Below are 21,507 nucleotides of genomic sequence, written 5' to 3'. Positions count from 1 at the left end.
GATGCCTCTAGATGTGTTCTATCAACAAACCCAATTTTTTGTCAGTTTGTTGTATAATTTCTTTACCTAATTTGATTAGGACGGTAACAGACTTTACAAATTATATCGAAGACTTCCATTGGTGTTGGTAAACTGTAGGGAGTACTAACTTACAAAGAGGACACTGAATGCAAGTTGTCGTTCTCAGCTTGAAGACTGATGCACATCTCCATGCTGACATGTCCAGTGCAAATCTCATCACTACACATTACTGCTACCTAAACCCTAGGTTACTACATAGAAGGTTGTGCCAATGCATTTGACCGTGATTGGCTGTCAAGAAGCAGTAACAGCATGAAACACATTCTCATGCTTTGATATGGAACTGATTCACATAAACTAACATTAATTTATGAAAACTGAAGGGCGATGTAATGAAGCATCCCCCCCCCCTGCCCCCCCCCCCCCCCCCCCCCCCCCCCCCCCCCCCCCCCCCCCCCCCCCCCCCCCCCCCCCCCCCCCCCCCCACACACACACACACACACACACACACACACACACACACAGTGATGTAACAAAATAAAAATGATGTTGTTATTCCATGGAAAAGTTGGAATTTGAGATTTCGCTTACTGTTTTATAAATCACAAATGTCGTAAGAATCATGGATTGACCATTGTCATAAAATATTGCATTATGAAATGTGAATAGTTTTTACTTGCAGTTTCGCATGGCTTGAAGCATTCACAGCTAGCGTGCTATTGATTAAGAAATTGCATTATCGTCTTTCTAATTACTTCATGATCGTAGATACGATCATACCCGGTTGTGAAGTTATTGTTATGACCAAACAATTTCCTAAGGGACCAGAAAGTTCTTAAGGGTGCAAAAACAACTGTAACATCACACAAAAGGGAAATTCACTATTAAAGCTGATGCAAGAAGACGATAAAACAGTTTTCTTTTTATCAATGTAACGCGCACAATGGACTGCTGATCTTGGTGTCTGTAATCTTAGCAAAATGCATAATTAAAATGAAAATAATACTGAGGAGATGATAGGAATGAGCACTGCTAAATGATTCAGTATTCCCAGAACAAATATTTATTATAACTAAAACATATATCGTACCTTAAGCTTAGTACTACAATGACAGTAGATTTTTATGTCTGTATCGTGTCCATTGAGCGCTCTTTTATATGGCCATTGTCCTTTTGAGTCACCCGTGCGTCGTCACGATAAGTTATAACAGTTCTTCTTACACTTCACTCAAACTTAGATGGAACATGTTTTTTTTTATTTATTTAGTAAAAAAATTAGATCAGACCGCCACAAATCTGCGTCCGTCTTACTTAAGAAAAACAGTACAAGTCTTAAGCACTCAAGGCTTCATTTGTTCTCCAGCAAACAAAATAGTGAAGGATCGCATATCTATCCGTATTTATCTGTTTATATTGCCGCCCAAAGACGACGAATTACATTATTTAGAAAATTCCACCATCGCTATGCGACGCCTTATTATACATTAATCATTCTTTATAAACAAGTATTTGCCTTCTGGCTGAAAGTATTAACTATTTGCTGTTTTAATGAAGCCAAAAATAGCAAATATCACAACACACACAGTGACTGAACTTACTACTTACTGAGGCCATGAAAATCTTACATTGTCTTTCTAGTAATTGCAAGAGAAAAATTATAGATTATAGCTTCTCTCGACATATATAAGTGTTCCATTAGTTTTTGACACACAGCTTCACCCACATACATGTATGTCGCATATATTGCACACACACATATATGTCTGACTATCCTATTTTACACCATACGACTCCAAAGAAGATGTGAAATTTATCTGTGGTATTCGGCTGTGTGGCGTGATCTTTGATCCCGAAACATGTTGACAGAAATATTGGCAAACCGCAGAGCTCATTCTCACGGCGTGGTTTACACAATGAGCAGCATAACAAAAAGGCAAATTGCACTTTATACTTTTAAAGCTTGCCAAGTTAAGTAAATCCATTTTGGTATATGTTAGTTATGGTTTCATCAAAATAATCAGCCCTCTGAGGCTCATAATTTGTTTGCTAGGATGAGCTTGGCAACACTGGGATTCCTGAGCTGGGGATCTGGTAAGCACTACCAGTCATCTGTCACTATAAGCTCTGAACATGCTTCAGTGACTGGAACATTGTGTGTCACAGGGAACGGGGATCTTTGTTTGACCACCCAGATCACGAGGGTGGAAAAACCTCTACAAAAGGAAAAAACCTCAATTTCAAAGTGTACTGCATGCCGATGAGATGCATGGCTGTTGTAGTGGAACAGTTGTTGGTGGACAACCTCCGGGGAATCTGCTGCACCTCAATTGTATAAGGCTTACTCAGACACACACATCTCTGTTGTGAGTGGATCTGTATTTCCCTAACTGATTGTGGAACTGAGATGGAATGCTTGAAATGAAATGTTTCACTCCCAGCGGAATAGGTGGGCCACTGGTGGGTATCAGCCAGAGGTGTACAAATTCTCCTTCTATCCTGCCTTCCCCTATCTCCACTGCAACCATTAAAGCAGTTCAGTCTGCACACAGCACAGATGCATGAATACATGTGTATTGAAGCACAGTGGTTAGAGTAGGCCAACTTGGGTTCCCACAAGTGCAAGCTTCACAGAACCCATTCAGCCTGCTACACCTGACAAAAGGTTGCACTGTTAATCCACTATGACTAGCCAAATATATGTTTGGGTAGGTAGTTTCATTGCAGCTCATTTATCACAACAGTGTGAGCAGCAAAATAAGCGAACCGAATTTGAAGGAGGCTGAGGAGAAATTAAGGTTGGGGAATATATACCAGACATGAAAAGGAGCTAGAGTCCAGCAGGGGAAAAGTTTTCATGAGTTTATGGGGCAGCTCCAATAAAGCGGTAGGTGTCTCTCAATATAAATTGTATAAAAAGTTAATTAACACTCTTTCAGGAACCTTGAGTATTTTATGACATGGTTGTAAATTTGACCAGCAATTTCCTCAGTCCATAAATATGAGGGTTGGAACTTAAATAGTGGCAACTATTTATTCACAACTGATACAAAAGAGTTACATGTTTGCACCTGTTACTGTCCTTCGAAGTAGTCACCAGTGTTGTGTAGAGCCCGTTGCCAGCGATGTGGAAGGCATAGTACACCGTTAGCAGAGCCTGTTCTGTTGATGGTGTGGATGGAGCGGGCTACTGCCTGTCGCATCTCTGGAACAGTTCTGAAGCGAATGCCAAAAAGTGGTTCCTTCATCTTCGGAATCAAATCAAAGTCACAAGGACTTCCTTCCGGGGAGTATGGTGGATGGTACAGCACTTCCCAGTCCCATCGACGGAACAGAGCAGCTGCAGCTTGCGCTGTATGCGCCTGCACATTTTCGTGCAAAATGATGGATGGGTTGCGCAGAAAGTGTCGCCGCTTCTTTTGCACAGCTGCTCACAAGTGATGCTCCAAAAATGAACAGTAATACTGTGCACAAACAGTCTGCCATGGAGGAATGTAATGTGTTAAAATAACATCATCACAGTCGTACACAAGAATCACCGTAACTTTCACCATACTGGGGCTTTGATGCACTTTCAACTTTCGCGGCAACCCATAATGACATCATTCGTTGGATTGGCGTTCCAGTTTTGGCACGATGTGACCATGTCTCATCCAGTATTAAGATACAGTGTAAAAAAACCTCTCCTTCGCACTCATAGTACTCAAAGTGCTTCTGAGCAGCATCTAATGCATCCATTTTTGCATTTCTGTCAAGTCTTGCGGAACCCATTGTGATGCAGTTTTTCACGTGCCCAGGCATTCCTTCAGGATGCCAGGCACACTTGTATGCGCTAATCCGGTTTCGTGGGCGAGCTCACGAATCATATGGCGTCGATCACTGTCCACTAACGCGGCAACAGCATGCACTTCTTCTTCAGAGACGCTAGGACGACCTGCCTGATGCATGTCTGCCACAGTTTGCCGACCTTTGTTGAAGGCTTTTACCCAACGCACCACTGTTCTGTACGGCAGTGCCGATTCCCCGCATGCCTCTTGAAGACTTCGATGACGCTGTCGTGCTGTATGACTTCTGGTACATTCAATCTTGATCCAACTCCATTGTTACTGTTTCGAAAACAGAGTGACACTGTTACATTAGACAGCTTGCTCACAAGTGGCTGTGTTTCCCTCGATTGCGCGCACATGGGATGGGCTCGGAGGTACGGTAGGTATATCAAAAACATGTGCTATCAGTGACAATAGTAGAGTCCATTGCATAGTGTCTCCACAGCAGTGTTGCCACTATTTAAGTTCCAACCTACGTATTTTGAAGGAAGTCAAAGACTTAGTGGCTGACAACTGTGTGGAACTGTGTACTAAGGACTTGAGGCCGAAGCATTGAGAGGCTTTCTAAATTTAGGGCAAAGACTGATTCAAATAGCAAAAAATGTGGCTCAGTGCATATTAAAACCACATTCTGGTGGTAAGTGAGATAGTGCGAAGAAACCTTAGTATGAAAGAATAGTTGCTTCTTTCAGGCATATGCTTTTTAGGTTAACACAATATGCAAAACAAACTTTGTGTTGGCTAGAATGAATTTGGGAAATTTAGAATGAACTGTTTGGCAATTTAGAATGAATTCAGTGAACCTGCAACACACATCTGGAAAAATTAAGTGTTGTAACTGGGGTCATATTTGGCAGAAACATATGAAGGTTACAAAAAGTAGACTTTCAAAACCTAACTTTAGTTCCGTTGCAATATAATAGACATCTTCAGGTTCTTAGATGCAGTGATCTCAACTTTCAGAGATGGTTCTTCCTCCTACAGAAAACATGTACTAGAGGTTACCTGATGATGCTTCAAATTGAGAATAGCTGGTACTAGTTGAAAGACAGTGAAGTTTCAGAGAAAATCATTCATATCAAAATAAATGCAGTAAATAAACCCAAAATAAGAAACTTACTGGCAGATTAAAACTGTGTGCCCGACCGAGACTCGAACTCTGGACCTTGGTAGAGCACTTGCCCGCGAAAGGCAAAGGTCCAGAGTTCGAGTCTCGGTCGGGCACACAGTTTTAATCTGCCAGTAAGTTTCATATCAGCGCACACTCCGGTGCAGAGTGAAAATCTCATTCTGGAAACCCAAAATACACTAAAAAGGAAAAAAGTTCAAATAAAATCAACCATTTTCTGGCCTACAGTGACCCAAAAGGAATCTATATTTCATTGAGTCTCATCTTGTGATACTCTGGTAAAAAAATTCTTTCCATCAACCTCCGAACCCTACTCATAACACTACATTAGAAGTGTACACAATAAACTGTGTCGTAGCGTAGCACAGTGGAAAGATGGGCAGGCAAGCAAGACTTCTTTAGCGTGCGCTTGAGTTGGGCATGGCGTGGCTTGGAGGGGAGTGAAGCTGCCAGCCCACTGCACTGCTAACATGCGGCAGCTTGCATGTCTATCTATCAGGCAAGCAGGGAAAGGTTAAAAGTAGAATGTGTACACCTTTGGTATGGGCATGCAATTCAACATGGGGGCTTGTGTAGCCAGTCCTCCTGACGCAGGGATTTTTCAGAGTGCTCATGTTAATAGTAACGGAATGTATGCTGTTGGTCAGACGGTGTTTATAGTAGTTAGTTTGAGAAGCTTTTCCTTTTCTAGATTCAGAAGGGTTTACAGGGGATTGCTGGCCGTTCAAAAACTGTCAGGCTATTGCGCAATGGGATGCTGTTGGTAGAAACACCTAGTTCCCAACAAGTAAAGGACCTCCAGAAACCTCAATGCCTTGAGGAGCATGCAGTAGAAACTAAACTGTACAACTCTGTGAACTACAGCAAAGGTGTTCTTTCCCAGAAAAGAACTGAAAGTTGATTGGACCTAATAAGGCACTGTTGACGTGCAAAACATAATGAAAAGAGTGGATGGTAATCAAGTGAAATCAGGCCTGTTCATACTGACTTTCAATAGCATGAAACTTCCAGAGCCTGTCAAGGCAGGTTTCCTCCACCTAGGCATGCAGCCTTATGTCCCGAACCCCATGTGGTGCTTTAAATGCCAGTGCTTTGGGTATACCACTCCTGGGTGTAAGGTAGAAACCACTTGTGGCAAATGTGGTACAGCTGCCCAGGAGTCAGTTGTTGATCTCCATTGAAGTGTGTGAACTACTCTGGGGATCACCTCTCTGGAGTAGATACTGCAGTGTCTTCCTTGAAGAAAGGGGGATACTGGAAATTAAAACAATGAATTTCATCCTGTATGGTAAGGCTAAAAATATCTGTAAGGCCTGGCAGCCCCCCCATGTTCCCTACCTCCTTTGCTTCTGTTCTTAAACAACCAGTTCAGAAGACCAGTGCTGTACACAAATGGAGGTTGGTAGTGTCAGCACTAGTACCTGCATTTGTCATTGCACTTGTGCTGCTACAGTTACCTCAAAAGACCATACCTCTTCCCAGAATACCGGAAAAGGCTGTGGCTGCCAGCATTGAGGAGCTCCCAACCCTGCCAAAGGTTCAGTGTAGTTCACTGTCCTAGCACTGCCACTACCACCTCGATGGTTGTGATTCCAAAGCCTCTCCAGGCAAAAAAAAAAAAAAACAACAAAGGAATTACAGACATTGGCTGCAAGTGGTCATTGATCAAATCAGTGGGGAAAGTTGAAAAGTTGTGCGGAACCAGGATTCAAACCTGGCTCTCGTACTTACTAAGCAGATGCACTGACCACTGCACCATCGAACACAGCGGTCATTGCAACTGCATGGACTACTGCAGCATCCCTCCCATCAGAGCCAAATTCTCAACTTATCCACACACTACGAATGTAGTGCCCCTTCCCCAATATGCTCATTACTCATGGCATTTTTGAGTGTATTACTCCATGCAGGTACACTTAACATCACAACCATAACATTCCCTTATTAGATTGGTGTAGAGATTCACCCTTGCAACTCTTGTGATTTATCTCAGCATCCAGCTATGCCGTGCCCTGTTCTTCCTTGGCATCGAACTTCTTTCTTCCATCCAGATTTCTATAAGTGAATTGGCTGTAAAACAAAACACTGCTCCTCTACTCAAATAAAGTCCAATTAACTCTGTATATTGTCAAAAACTTTCATAAACAGCTACATGTTACATAGGATGTTACTACCCCCATAACCAACCAATAATTTTTATCTCAAAGACACCTCGTTAACATTCTGTACATAACAATCACTTATGTACATCATATTCGTCTTCCTTGGTGCCAGAGAACTTCCAAGGTACCAGAGCTCCTTCATTCCTCCTTGCTCCACAGAGATTACAAATCCTCTCCAGCTGGTAGATTTCGCACCTATTGAGTAGTGCTTTCCCACAGTATGTGGCTCAATGTTTACAAACTAATTGCGATCACACACATCTTCACCCTGAGCTTTATATTTGATGTGTGTGGTACACGCCCTTCTCTGAATGCCATAGATTACTACATATCCCTCCACTAAGAGATAAGGTGCCTTGATCATACACTTTGCAGTTAATCAATACAAACATACATATCCTCTAATTAGAATTGTCATGCATTCTTTTCTTTTATATTTAAGAGCTCCTCTACTTTGGATGGCAAAATGGCATTGAGTGAGCCGTAATTTCATTGCTTTTTTTTTCAGAGCACTTTCAGCTCTTTAACCATTAATTTTTCTTACCTCTGGAGGAAGCAATTATTGTACAAAATTTTAAGATCAAACATAAGATTACAAAGAGAGTCAATTACTCATGGTAAACTAGAGAGTTAGATAATTTTTACTTTCTCAATTTATTATCCAGTTTGGAGGAGATACTACCTTAAGCAGGATCTTTATTCCTTTTCTTCATGAATATTACACTTAAACATTTCTCCCTTCTTGTAGGCTGTATTTCCATGGATTCAGCACTCTTATCCTTTTATTTTGCAGGCCAGGTCAGTGTAAGGTACTTCTCCTTTCTTCTAATGTGGTTGGAATCCTCCCTTTCATGAATCCACTCGAACCTGGCATACACTCCCTTCTTAGGGGCTTGCTTACCCGGAAGTGGTTGGGGTCCTCCCTTCTCTGGATCCATCTGAAACTGGCATAAGCTTCCTTCATTGGGGATTACTTTTCCATAACTCCCAATTTAAAGTAACTCACCCACCTTTTCTGCTACTTTATTGAGTGCTTCAGTACTTCTCTCCTTTCATTTCACCTTGTATAAAGACTGTACCCTCCATGAAACTTCAACTACCTCCCGCTTTTCCTGTCTGTTTTCCTCCCTCCAAACCTTATTTTCCTTCTTAAAATTGGCTTATTTCCTGCGAGGGTAATCCCAAAAGTAGTAAGGTCTCCTATTTTTTTTTTTTAATAAGTACATAAACCTGTTTATTTCTACAACGGTTTACATCAGTTTACATCTTGAACATTTAGCTATTTTTCGACATAATCACCATTTGTGTCCATGCATTTTTGTAGATGCTGTGGCAGTTTTTGTAAGCCCATGTCACACCACCATGCTGTTCAGAAAGTTATGAACCTCTTCTTTCACCTCGTCATCGGAGCTGAATTGCTTTCTGGCCAAATGTTCTTTTAACCTAGGGAACAGGTGATAGTCACTGGGTGCAAAGTCAGGACTGTAGGGTGGGAGGGTGGGTGGGTGATTATGTTCCACTGAAACTGTTGCAGAAGAGCAATGGTTTGCCTAGCGATTTGTGGACGAGCATTGTCATGGAGAGCGAGCTGGTATGACATGGGCTTACAAAAACTGCCACAGCGTCTACAAAAATGCATTGACAGAAATTGTGCTTATGTCAAAAAATAGCTAAATGTTCAAGCTGTGAACTGATATAAACCTTTGTAGAAATAAACAGGTCTATGTACTTACAAAAAAAAAATAGGAGACTTTACTTTTGGGATTACCCTCGTATATCAAGCTTATTAGTAGGACACCCTGTCCTGTAACACATCTTGTACCATGTTCCTCAAATTAATATCCGACTAACCCTCTTTTAGTAGTTCATTGTTTGTACTTCTTTACCATTTCCGCATTATATAAAACTTTCTCTCTCGCTGTGTAGTTCAACTCATGCTTGTGGAGAGCAAAAGCTAGTGTTTTATGTTCTCCCATACTAATATCCCACCCTCACTGAAATAACACACACAATATTCCATACTCTACGGCGTCAGTAATTAACTTAACAGGTTTGTTCATCTGTGGGTGTTTTAAAATGGTTACCTCTACTACTACTCATGAAAGGCCTTAGACTCTTCGTTACCTCAAATCCATTCACTTTTTTTTTTTCCACCACCCCCTTCAACAAGTTTAATAGCTTATGATTATTCAAGGGCTGACCTCAAATCTATTTCTTATAGAGTCCTGCTAGTTCCAGAAACGCTTTCAATTGTTTTGTACTTTTAGATTCTAGACATTTTATAGCTCGTTTCCTGTTTGGATCTGCTTTTATTCCATTCATGCCTACCAAGTGGCCAAGAAACTTAAGTTCTTCTGTCCCAAAAGTAGACTTTGACAGTCTTATAGTGATATATTTGATGTAAAACCTTTCTAATGTTCTAATCAGTAAATCACAATGTTCTCCCCATGTCTTGGACACTTGGATTATGTCATCTACATAGCTTATTAGTTATTTTAATGAACCCGTACCCAGCTAAGCATCCAAGGCTCTTATGAATAGCAACACTGAGATATTTAATCAAAAGGATAACACTCTAAATTGGTATGACTTAACCTTAAAAAAAAAAGTAAGTTTCTTTGAATTGTCACCAGTTTTGATTTGCCAATACCCAATGTGAGACCCATCAAGCTAAAATACTTTGCTTGCTCGAACTTCGTCAATATTTTGTCTATACTGACTGTTTGATCTCTCTCAGGATCTATGTGCTTATTTAGAGTACATGCATTCAATTTTAGACGCACTGTCCCTCCCCCCATCCTTTTACACAATACTAATAACAGGTTATTGCATACACTAGAACTCCTTTCTATTAGTCCTCCTCCTAAACGTTTTATTAATCTCCTTTTGCACTTAATGGTACCAAATTGGGTTTACAGAAAAAAGGCAGTTTATGTTTGATCTTAAAACTACAAACATAGTTTCCAAGTACTCCAGATTCATAATCTTTCATCCTAATTAGTTCTTGCAGTGTACTTTGTGTATCTATAAATTCGTCACGGTGCTTGTTGTTACAAGGTGGATGTTATATGTCTGTATTACCAGTAATCTTCCCACTAAATGGTGCTAAAATACTGATCTTGATAAGTACATGTTAATATATGTGCTGAAAAATCCAGTATTACTTTAAATCTTATCAGCCAATCAATACCTAGGAACAACAGCAAATTTACATTAGGCACTACCAAGCATTTCTGCATAGACGTAAAATTATTTGATGTTATCAGTAACCACACTTCATGCTTAATTTGTCTTGCTTTGCTTCCAGTTATTTCTACTATGTATGCTCCACTAACTGGCAGTATTGGATACACTCTATTGTTTTAATACTTCGAACAAAGACACAGATACACGGGAAATTTCATTTCCCAAATCTATGTGCACACTCACTTCCAGATCGTCACTCTATACCTGTTTCTTTGTCTTCTTCAGCGAGTAACCAATTGTATATTGGTGTTTCCTGACTAAAAGCAACCAACTTCTTTTCATATGGGCCTGCACTTAATTTGACATATCCTGTCCCTTGACTAGGACATCCATCGTTTTCTGTTACTGTTGTTGTTGTTTGGTTTGTCAAAAAATACTTCACTATTCTAGCACCTTCCTTAAGGCCACTATTTGTAAACATTTGTGTATCAGCACTTTGTTCTCCCCATCTTTGTTGTTTAGATTTACTATTCTGACTCTTATTTACCGGACAGTAATTAACCTCTCTGGTATTTAGTGTTAAATCTACCTTCTTTCTGGCATGTATCCTTGTGCCTGGGATTATTGTGCTCATTATTCATCGTGCCTATATTTTCAACAAATGAAACGTCTATATAAAATTTTCTTTCTTACATAATATGGTAAACACCTTACCAATACCTTTGCTAAATTTACTTCATATATTGGGTTATCTAAATACTTCGGTCTTGTTAGGTGCCACTGTGTGTACTTCTTGAAACTACCCCATGAACTGAATTCCAGCATCAATTTCTCTTATATTTTCTTATACCAGTATTTACACTTGAATTTCTCCTGAAAATCATCTGATGAGGTAAACTCTTCTGAATGGATGGTTCCCCACTCAGCAGCTTCCTATAGCATATAACTAGATTAAAAGTCTATCTTTCTAGAGTCTTCTCACCTTTGTGATAATGATCTTGAAAACACTTGCAGAAGTTTGAATGTATGCCCCAACTGGTTTTAACTTTGTAAAATGTTTATAAAAATTCATCATGCTTCCCAACTGGTATTCCTATAGTGGTATTGTTGAATCAAAAGATTTACCTTTAGTTCTCCTCTAGTTTTTTGAGCGTATCCAACGCCCCATCTGGTTTTAACTTTGTAAAATGTTTATAAAAATTCATTATGCTTCCCAACTGGTATTCCTATAGTGGTATTGTTGAATCAAAAGATTTACCTTTAGTTCTCCTCTAGTTTTTGGTAATTCGTCCCATAGTCTTTTAAACTCATTGGCAGTGTTAAAGTGACTTCCTCCCCAAAAAGTCAACTGCTTGATTCTGTTATGATAGATAAACTACCTAATGAAGTATGACCCTATATTATCAACCCTTGAACTAACATTGAGTCTTCTCCAGTTATGCTTGCCAACTAGAAATGGAGAGGTTAAAGAGTATTGTCAAACATGCTCATTTTCTTTGCCATGATCAAATTAAGTAAACCAGTGAAAATGGTGCTACGGTAGAGAATGTCACCATAAATTTCCCAAAAGAATCAAAGAGAGGCAGGTAAAGGCAGACGTTTTTGGTCACAGCAACGTGTTTTGACTCACTCAGCAATCAAACCACAAACATTTCTTAATGGTTCTGTAATCCACACTCATTTCATTCATTTTACGTATAAACAGTAAATGCATTTGTTTAACAGTCAAGTTTTCATGAGATAGCTAGCTAATACAGCACCCAGAGTATTAAAAATATTTGCGTAGAGGTTTTTACTCGTGTTGGGTTGTGCAGAAAACAAAGCGTGTATAGATGAATATAACTTAAATGTAAATCAGTGATAGTATCAGAGGATAAACAATACTGAGAAATGGAGAAATGTAGCATGGCAACAGTGAAGGGTAGTGATCCATCATCTGAATTTTTAGAATTTGTCATCTTTGATTGCAAGAACAGATTACTGTAGTTGTTTAGATAAACTGTGATCATCTTCAGAACAGTTTGTTTTGAAGTAGGTGCTGTAAAAAAATTGTTATTGGATGAAATTTTTGTTTTTTATCACCACAGACCTGTACGGAGATGATCATAATTGATCAAAATAGAAATCAAATTTTATAAAATCTTGCTATCAAAGACTGAAAAAAATACAACAAATTACTATGTTGTTACAGTGTGAGCTTAAGTTGCTTAGTTAGTGGTATTTATAAAGGCTCAACTTAATGTTTGCTATTTCCCTGTCTAATTTTGAAATACTGTATGTTTTTTTAACTTGGTGGAAAAAATCCAGTCACTAACAACCTTATTAACATAACATACATATTGTCAGTATTACAATCCAAGGGAAAGGATCAGCAGGGTCATCTATCATCACAGACACTACATTTTACATTTCAAATAATATTTCATCTACCTTTTTTTTCTGGGTTCTATGATCTTTGACCTTTGCAGTCATCGGATTCTTGTTGTAAACACTTTTTGCTGTACCCAAAAAGCTGAGACAAAGGGGAAGTCTAATGTTCTTGAAAAACTTTAAAGTACATTATGTAAAGTGTGAAAGCCACTCGTGTCTATAATACTGTAGCACTAAAGCTATTAAAGTGATCTCTGGGTGTATATTCACATTATTTCTATTTTGCATAGGAGCTTGAACAGCGGAAGTTGAAGAAGTCCGAGAAGTTTGGTATGGTGTTCTACATTTGCGACATAATTGGTGCTGACTTGGTTGAATGGTAATTGTTTTTACTGTGTATATAATACCATTTTTTGCGTATAGTAAGTTTTTTTTGTTATAGTCAAGTCTTTAATAACTTGTATTGTTTGTTGTACTTTCAGTATAGAAACAACATCTGGAAATCTTCTGAGATTACGGAAGAAGAAATAAAGATTTTCCATATCTGAAATAAACACATTGCTTTATTTTGTTAGAAAAAAAAAACTTGCACACAGAACAAGATCAGCAGTAGGGCTGGTTCTTGTTCATTAATAGTTTCAAGTCATTTATGCTATAAAATTTTGATAACTCTATTTTGAGTGACTCAGTATATGACATTTCAGATACCTTTCTTTATCCTGGGAGTAATACCAACATTCTGTAACTTGTTGTATAAAAAGCTTCTGTTTTCGTAGTTCAGTTCCCATCTACCCTCATTGTAGAATCCAGTTTTTCTTTTTGGTTTGACAGGGTGTATACGTGGACAAGGAAAAAAAAAATCCCGGATTTCCCAGTTAAAAATACACTTTCTCCTGGGTGACAGTATATTTTCCCTTATCAATCCTTTGAATGGTTATGGTTTTATACACGGCCATACAATTTCCCGGCACTTCAGAAAACTAAACTCATGGAAAAAGACACGTTTTGGAAATACCTTTGATGTGCAGCAACTTGTACGCTGTGTATTTTCGTATTACGAAAGTGTACATGGGAATTCCACCAAACACTGCATGTTACTTTCCGAATCATTGAAATCGAGATTTCGATGTGCTTTTGTAAGCTATTCGTAGCTCATGTCATGTGATCTCGCCAGCCGATGACAGTGGATATTCAGAGCATAGGACACGTGATGTAGCCAGCCTACAGCAACATCACTGTTAACTAGTATGAACACACAAACAGGGAAAGTTAATAGCTTAAATTTATATACATGGTGTTGCTACAAGAAAAGCAAAGCTTTCACGTGTAATATTGGTCTCTAAGGTTAATAAGCTGCGAGAGAAGCTAAGCTTTCCCATATACTGTTGATCTTTTTTGCACATGTTATACTTTAAGATATATCACACAAACGTGCCAGTAAAATTTTTAATAATGACATAAATGTCTGCTCTTCAGGGTTTAAAATTCTTCTAAATGACTTGTCATCAAAGAGTTGATTTTTAAATGAGAGGCAAACGCTCTGTGATTTAATAAATTCATGGTACATTCTTGCACATAGTTCAACTTTCATAAAAGGATATTTACTTTGAAAGTAACACTTCTCAAATCACTATTCGCAATATTTTCCCCCAACCTGTTAGAAATAGATTCCTTTCAACAGTTGCCAGAGCGTGCCAGATTAACAGGCGCCACCGCGCTTGGGTAGCTATCATGACGTAGGAAGCCCGTATGTACGTACATGTAAACCATTGAAAAGATCATACATTATGTGGTTTTCCAGGTGTAAATTTTCTTGGAGCACCAGTACTGTATTACATCATGTTTGGTTCTTTATTATGGCATAATGCCATACGTGCTAGAAAATGAAAACGTGCACTTGAAATGCAGCGAACAGTTGGAACTAGCCAGTACTGTGGAATTAAACATTTCGTTTCAAATACATTGAATGCCTCTGCGGCAGAGGTTAACAAAAGTCAAATTTCGTTAGCAAACAGACAAAAATAACGTCATTGTTTCGCAAGGCGATTAATGCTTGACCGTCAGAAAAGTGGAAATAAAATAAAATCTGAAACTAATGACATATTTCAGCCTTCCGTATTTATGTGAATGTGTTTTAATTCACTTGATAGCTCCCGACCACAGATATCCATTTTGTTTTCATTTGAAATGAGACTAAACGAAGGGGAAACAAAGACTAAACGAAGAGGAAACAGCAAAATCACTAGCTGTAAACACGGGTCACATGGAGACTACCCACTATAATTCAGAGTGCTCTGCAACATTTGCGAACCGGGTCAATACTAACAAAAAATAGAATTTTCAAAATATGTTCATCTTGTAGCGCACATCTTTCTGAAAAGTCTGAAACAAAATATATGTATTCGAGGAAATGAAAGACATATTATTTGGTCTTAAGTATGCCAAAGTGCATTGCCACACCTCTTCATAAAGCATTTTTCTACCGCACGTCCAAACTATATTCAGGAGAGTGGAAATTGAAATGTCCTGTGGTGCGTCTCCTGCTCCCAGTTGGCCTGTTTGACAGCCTGCCACTCTTAAAAAAAATCCTCGCAATTAATAGCGGATGGGATTATTTGTTATCGAGAGAACAAGAACTCTTCAGAAAATCTGAACTCTTTATTATCTATTAGTTAATAACTTGCTGTTTTGTGTGACATCAAATTAAATATAGGATATATAAAATCAATACTGACAAGAGATAGCAAGAAATTACACATTTCTTCAGACCTTACCTCCTAGCATTTTTTTTCTCTAATCGTGCTGCAGCTTTACATGGCATGCTTTCCTTTCTGCGAAAGAATCTATTACCTCATCAAAGTTCGTCAAACGTTTTGCTACATGCAAAATGGAAATGTCGTTATCTAATACTGAAAAAGCTATTAATACAAATAATACCCAAGACTGGTGTGGTTTCTCAATCTGATTACGTCTATTTTGCCACTGTGTTCTAGATAAAACAAAATAGGCCTTTCTAATATGGCAGCAATTTTGTAACACACCAAATAAACGAGACTGTTTTGGTACAAATTGCCAACACGACAGAATATAATCCACGAAGTACCAATATCAAATGCCTATTGGGCCTACTACAAGTAAAAAGCTTTACATTAGGAAATAGTTTCACATTTCATTCATATGCACCAGCTTCTCAAGCATGAGATCGAAAAGTAGTATTACGAAATTTTTATATAAATTTGGAATCGTCTTATTCTTCCATCATTTATGTGATGTCCCCATTTCTTCTCATTCTTCATTCTAACAAACAGTCTTGTCATCACCAATTCTGTAGCTATTGCTACCACTGTCAAAATTTGTTCGCCGATTAACTTCACTAACCCTGCCAGAATCACAGGTTTAGTTATTCCGCGTTACTTCCAGAATAGAACTTACATGGCTGCTAGCCGGGGACTGTCCTACTGGTCCTTATAGTGTAGCGATCTCACCAAAAATTTTCTGTCAAAATTTCATTTTCTTGGATACACCGAGAAGATAATATGGAATCTTTCTCACCTGTTACTCCTGTCAGTTGTTTATTTCCATTCTAGTAGTCTGAATCTATGGATTTCGCTAGTAATTATAACAACACTGATCATTTGCAAACCCAATCAGCCACTTAATCAGACAGCAATTGGCATCCATCTTTTCGGCTTTACTCCACTGTGCTCATATAGCCCTGTCCCCTTTTCGTCTGCAGAAAGTTTATTTCTAGATGCGACGAGGATTCTCCTGTCAGAGACATCACGTACACTATGCATGCATTCAAAAGTCAACTTATGAGTCATTCAGAAATCAACTTAAAATGTGTTCAAAAATGTTCAAAAACCAACAGAGAAGCATTTCAAAATCTTATGAATAAGCAACAGACAAACATGCGCTGGATGCTAGACGCTTTGTGAAACAAGTTTTTTCCCTCAAGAATATGAATTTGGCGCCCCCTTTTCCCGGTAGCATCTAGCTGCTTGCTGCCAACAGCCACATTCCTGTAGCCAGAAGCGGGAGAATCCACTACTCAAAATGTGACTCAACTGCACATGAGCCCACTCGTAACTGCTAAAACAGATCTAATGTAAACAGTTGTGACATCACGCTCATCAGAGGCAATTTGTTGTTATGAAGCATTGCATAGTCTTCCTAAAGCCTTTGACACAATTTGCTGTTGGGAGATACTCGCATGAGCACTGCGCATAGTTGTTGTATATGGCGCATTTAAGTTATTTTGGTTTTTTCTTACCAGTCATAATTACAAAAATTGAACTGAAAACTGAAACAATGAAAAATTCCCGGAATTCTAATAATATCCAGGGTTTTTCCCGGATGAAAAAATTCCCGGATCTCCCGGGTTGTATACACTCGGTTCGACTTACATAAAATTACGGGGAAGGCTTTCAAAATTCTTGATATTTGTATAGCTGACATACAGAAATAATTATGAGTGAGTTTTCATTCCTGTATCTAGCTGCTAGATGTAGTATGCTGGTGTAGGTACTGGAAAAATGAAAATGTTTCACTGTTGGATGCTATCCATCTCCATTATATTATGGCCTTTCTCCAGTATTACTTTTCTTATCTTAAGATCAGATTAGATAGAAAGGTTAACCAAGACACTTCTTGAAACACTGTTTTTATTTTGATTTGGATAGTCATCAGAAACCATAATTATTTGCTTTTACTTCACTATTTCTTGAAAATGAGCAGTCTTGGTCACAATGTCATGCTTTGTGCATACATTGTTGCTACTGCAGTAATTCCAAATGTAAAAGACACCACAGTTTTGCTGTCTGCAAATGCTTATTCTTTTTCCAAGATATGAGAGTGATGCCAAGCCTCAGTTGTGCATTTGTTCAACTGATGATAAATATTTAACGCCTAAATTCCATCCGAATAAAATACATATCCCTTAACTTAATATGAAGTGACAATTCAGTGACTTAGTGGTTGCTTCAAGCCATTTTTAAACAGCTCCTATCTATTTCTACAGTGTTTTCATCATCTCTGGGCCTTCTTGAACCTCCCCAGGTTCTAACTCAGTTCCATCATAAGTGCTAATGCTATCTCGCCCCTGAATATATCAAACTGTTCTCACCAAAGCATTGAAATCGTGCAAAAATAAGTCTCTGAACATCCTTGCTTTGATTCCATCCTTATAAGATAAAGAACAGTAATAACCACTGTGCTTGACGTAACTTTTTGTTCTTGTTTCTCGAAACCTCCTAAAAGTACATGACATTATTAATGTAATGTTTACTTTTCACCTTGCAGATTGAGAGCTCAAAATTTTTTACTTTTATAGAATCTGTAATTTAGTTTCAAGTGAAATTACTTTCCCTTCATTGCAGAAAATAACTTTGGGAAGCATATTCCATTTTTCACACTGTGTGACATTTCCTGAGTGTCTTCTTTTTACTCTCTAATACTTTTGCCATGAGCACTCCGTGTCTTGCTTCCTCCTCTATTACATTTTTCGGAGTTAGACTTGGTGCAAAAATGCATGCTACATAAATCAGTCTGTAGATGTGGGCATTGCACTTCATTGGAAGGGTAGCGCTGTTTAAGAAGAAGGCTACACAAGATAAACCTGCAGATTGCACAGGCAAATGTGGTGGCTGTCCCTTCTGGATCCATATGTGGAATCATCCACAGCTCCAGACAAAATTCTCCCTCTACACCTTGGTCAATTAACCACACAAAGACTCTGAAACGCTTCTTTACTTGTAATAATATTACGAAAAGGATAGTTGCTACTCCATAGAGCAGAGATGCCGAGTCGCAGATACGCATAACAAAAAGACTGTCACAAAATAAGCTTTCGGCCAACAAGTCCTTTGTCAAAAATACACACACCGCACCCCACCGCAGGTGCGCACGCACTACTCACATACACATGACCACAGTCTGTGGCAGCTTTTAAGCCATACTATGAGCAGCAGCAGCAGCAGGAGTGCATGATGGGTGGGTGGGGAATGGTGAATGCTGCTGGGGAGTGTGCAAGGATGAGGTGGAGAGAGTGTAGGGCAGCTATGTGCAGTCAGGAGCTTAAACGGAGAGTGGGGGTAGCAGTAAAGGAGAGAAGAATAAAGAATGCCAATGTCGTGTTGAGAGGCATGTTCAGCAACAGGATGGTCCAATTGTTTCTTGGCCCTCCCACAACGGTATTCTGCCATCCATCGAACTACTAAATATACTCATCCATCCCTACACAACCTCTGCTCCCAATCCCTTACCGCATGGCTCATATCCCTGTAGTACACCTAGATGCAAGACCTGTCCCATACATCATACCGCCATCATGTACTACATACAGTCCAGTCACAATCATCATCATCTCATCAAAGACAGGGCTACCTGTGAAACCAGTTATGTGACCTACAAGCTAAGCTGCAACCACTGACAACCAACAAGCTGTCTGTCACAAGAAGCTGTCCATCCACATGGATGCCCACTGCCAGACGGTGGCCAAGAAACAACTGGACCACCTTGTTGCTGAGCATGCCGACCAACACGACATTCTCGATTTAAATGACTGCTTCACAGCCTGTGCCGTATGGATCCTTCATACTAACACCAGCTTTTCTAAATTGCACAAATGAAAACTCTCCCGTAACACTCATGGCCTCAACTTTCATTAGTCATTGTCCTCATCCATCAGCCACTTCCCTGTTCTCATTCCAACACTAAACAACTGTCTATTCATCCACACACTTTTTACTTCTCTCCTTTTCCACTAACCTCCCTCCTTCTCCTCGCCACCTCTGTCTAAGCTCCCAATTGTACGTAGCTGCCCTACCCCCTCTCCACCTCATCCCTGCATGCTCCCCAGCAGCACTTACGACCCCCACACCTACCCTGCTATCACCCCCCCCCCCCCCCAGTTGCCTCTCCCATCATACACAGCTGCTAGGCTGTGGTCATGATCGTGTGTGTGTGTGTGTGTATTTTTGACAAGCCTTGTTGGCCGAAAGCTTATTTTGTGACAGTTTTTTTGTTGTGCCTATCTGTGACTCAGCAGCATCTCTGCTATATAGTTAGAACAGCTATCATTTTTGTAATATTGTTACATTCCATCCTATCAATAACACTTAGTTTACGAATCATCAAAGAAGATTGAATACATGTAAGAGACTTGGAGAAACTAGAAGGTTTCAGATCGGTTACAGAATGGTAAGACACAGATTTCAAAACCAGATTGTAAATTGTAAGAACTTCGGCGGGCAGATGTTAACGATGACCATAAAGTATTGGTTATGAACTATGGATTAAAGCTGAAGAAACTGCAAAAAGGTACGAAATTAAGGAGATGGGTTGAGAGTTTCAGAGGCAGCATTAGGCACTGATTGACTAGCACAGGGGTAGGCAGTATAGTAGAAGCAAATGATTAGCTTTTAGAGGTGAAATAGTGAAAATAGCAGTGGATAAAATAAGTAAAAAAACAACATCTAGTAGAAATCCTTGGGTAACATACAAAATAATGACTTGAACTGATGAACAGAGAAATTTACTGTAATTCATGAAAGGAGAAAATGTAAAAATGAAGCTGGTGAAAGGGGATACAGACATCTAAAAAATGAGACTGACAGGACATGCAAAATGGCTGAGCAAGTATGGCTAGAGGACAAATGTAAGAATATAGAAGCATATATCATGAGAGGAAAGATACATACTGCCTACAGGAAAATTAGAGAAGCCATTGGAGAAGAAAAAAGCACCTGTGTGAACATCAAGAGCTCAAACGGATAATCAGTTCTAAGTAGAGAAGGGAAAGTGGGAAGCTGTAGTAGTATATAGAGGGTCTGTACAAGGGAGATGAAATTGCTGGCAGTGTCACAGAAATGAAAGAGGATGTAGATAAAGAGCAGATGGAAGACATGATATTACGAGAATAACTTGACAGAGCACTGAAAGACCTAAGTTAAAACAAGGCCTCACAAGCAGACGACATTCCGTCAACTACTGATAGCCTTGGGAGAGTGAGTCAAGACAAAAAAAATTCCATTTAATGTGCAAGATGTGTGACAGAGGCGAAATATCCTTGCACTTCAAAAAGAATGTAATAATTCTATGTCCAGAGAAAGCAGGTGCTGTCGGGTGTTATTACCAAACAATCAGTTTAATAAGTTGTGGTTGCAAAATATTAACTTGAATTCTTTACATAAGAATGGAAAACGGTTGTAAGTTGATCTTGGGGAAGACGAGTTTGGCTTCCAGAGAAATACAGGAACACTAGGCAATACTGACACTACGACTTATTTTATAATATAGGTTGAGGAAAGGCAAACCTAAACTTATATCATTTCTAGTCTTAGAGAAAGTTTTTGACAATATTGACTGGAACATTCTTTTTGAAATTCTGAAGCTAGCAGGGGTAAAATACAGGGAGTGAAAGGCTATTCACAACTTGTACAGAAACCAGACGGCAGTTATGAGTTGAGGGGGCATGAAAGGGATGTGGTGACAGGGAAGAAGAGAGTGAGGGAGGGTTGTAGCATATCCCCGATGTTCTTCAATGTGGACATACAGCAAGCAGTAAAGGAAACAGACAAATTTGGAAAGGGAATTAAAGTTCAGGAAGAATAACTCAAAACTTTCAGGTTTACCAACATCAATTTAATTCCGTCAGATATAGCAAAGGACTTGAAAGAACAGTTGTTTGGAATGGACAGCTTCATGAAATGAGGATATAAGATGAACATAATCAAAACAAAAATAAGGATAATGGAATGTAGTTGAATTAAATCAGATGATGCTGAGGGAATTGGATTAGGAAAAAAGAAACTTA

At 39.1% G+C, this 21,507-nt stretch overlaps 1 protein-coding gene across 2 annotated transcripts in view; it reads left to right on the top strand.

Annotated features, from left to right (window-relative positions):
* The window catches only part of LOC126475522 (serine/threonine-protein kinase 19-like), a 64,992-nt gene that overhangs the window by 31,620 nt on the left and 11,865 nt on the right, over nucleotides 1–21,507 (top strand). Inside the window, exons 4-5 of one of the 2 annotated variants that reach the window (XM_050103452.1) lie at nucleotides 12,983–13,071; nucleotides 13,175–13,246. In XM_050103452.1, coding sequence (XP_049959409.1) covers nucleotides 12,983–13,071; nucleotides 13,175–13,223 — 138 coding nt within the window. In that variant the 3' untranslated portion in view covers nucleotides 13,224–13,246. Of the gene's footprint in view, nucleotides 1–12,982; nucleotides 13,072–13,174; nucleotides 13,247–21,507 lie in introns of those variants that run through there. The other variant, XM_050103453.1, reaches the window with a different exon arrangement.

Source organism: Schistocerca serialis, chromosome 4 (genome assembly GCF_023864345.2).
Source record: "Schistocerca serialis cubense isolate TAMUIC-IGC-003099 chromosome 4, iqSchSeri2.2, whole genome shotgun sequence".
Lineage (NCBI taxonomy): Eukaryota > Metazoa > Arthropoda > Insecta > Orthoptera > Acrididae > Schistocerca > Schistocerca serialis.
Note: the sequence above shows the minus strand (reverse complement) of the source record. Positions and strands in the feature narration are given on the sequence as shown.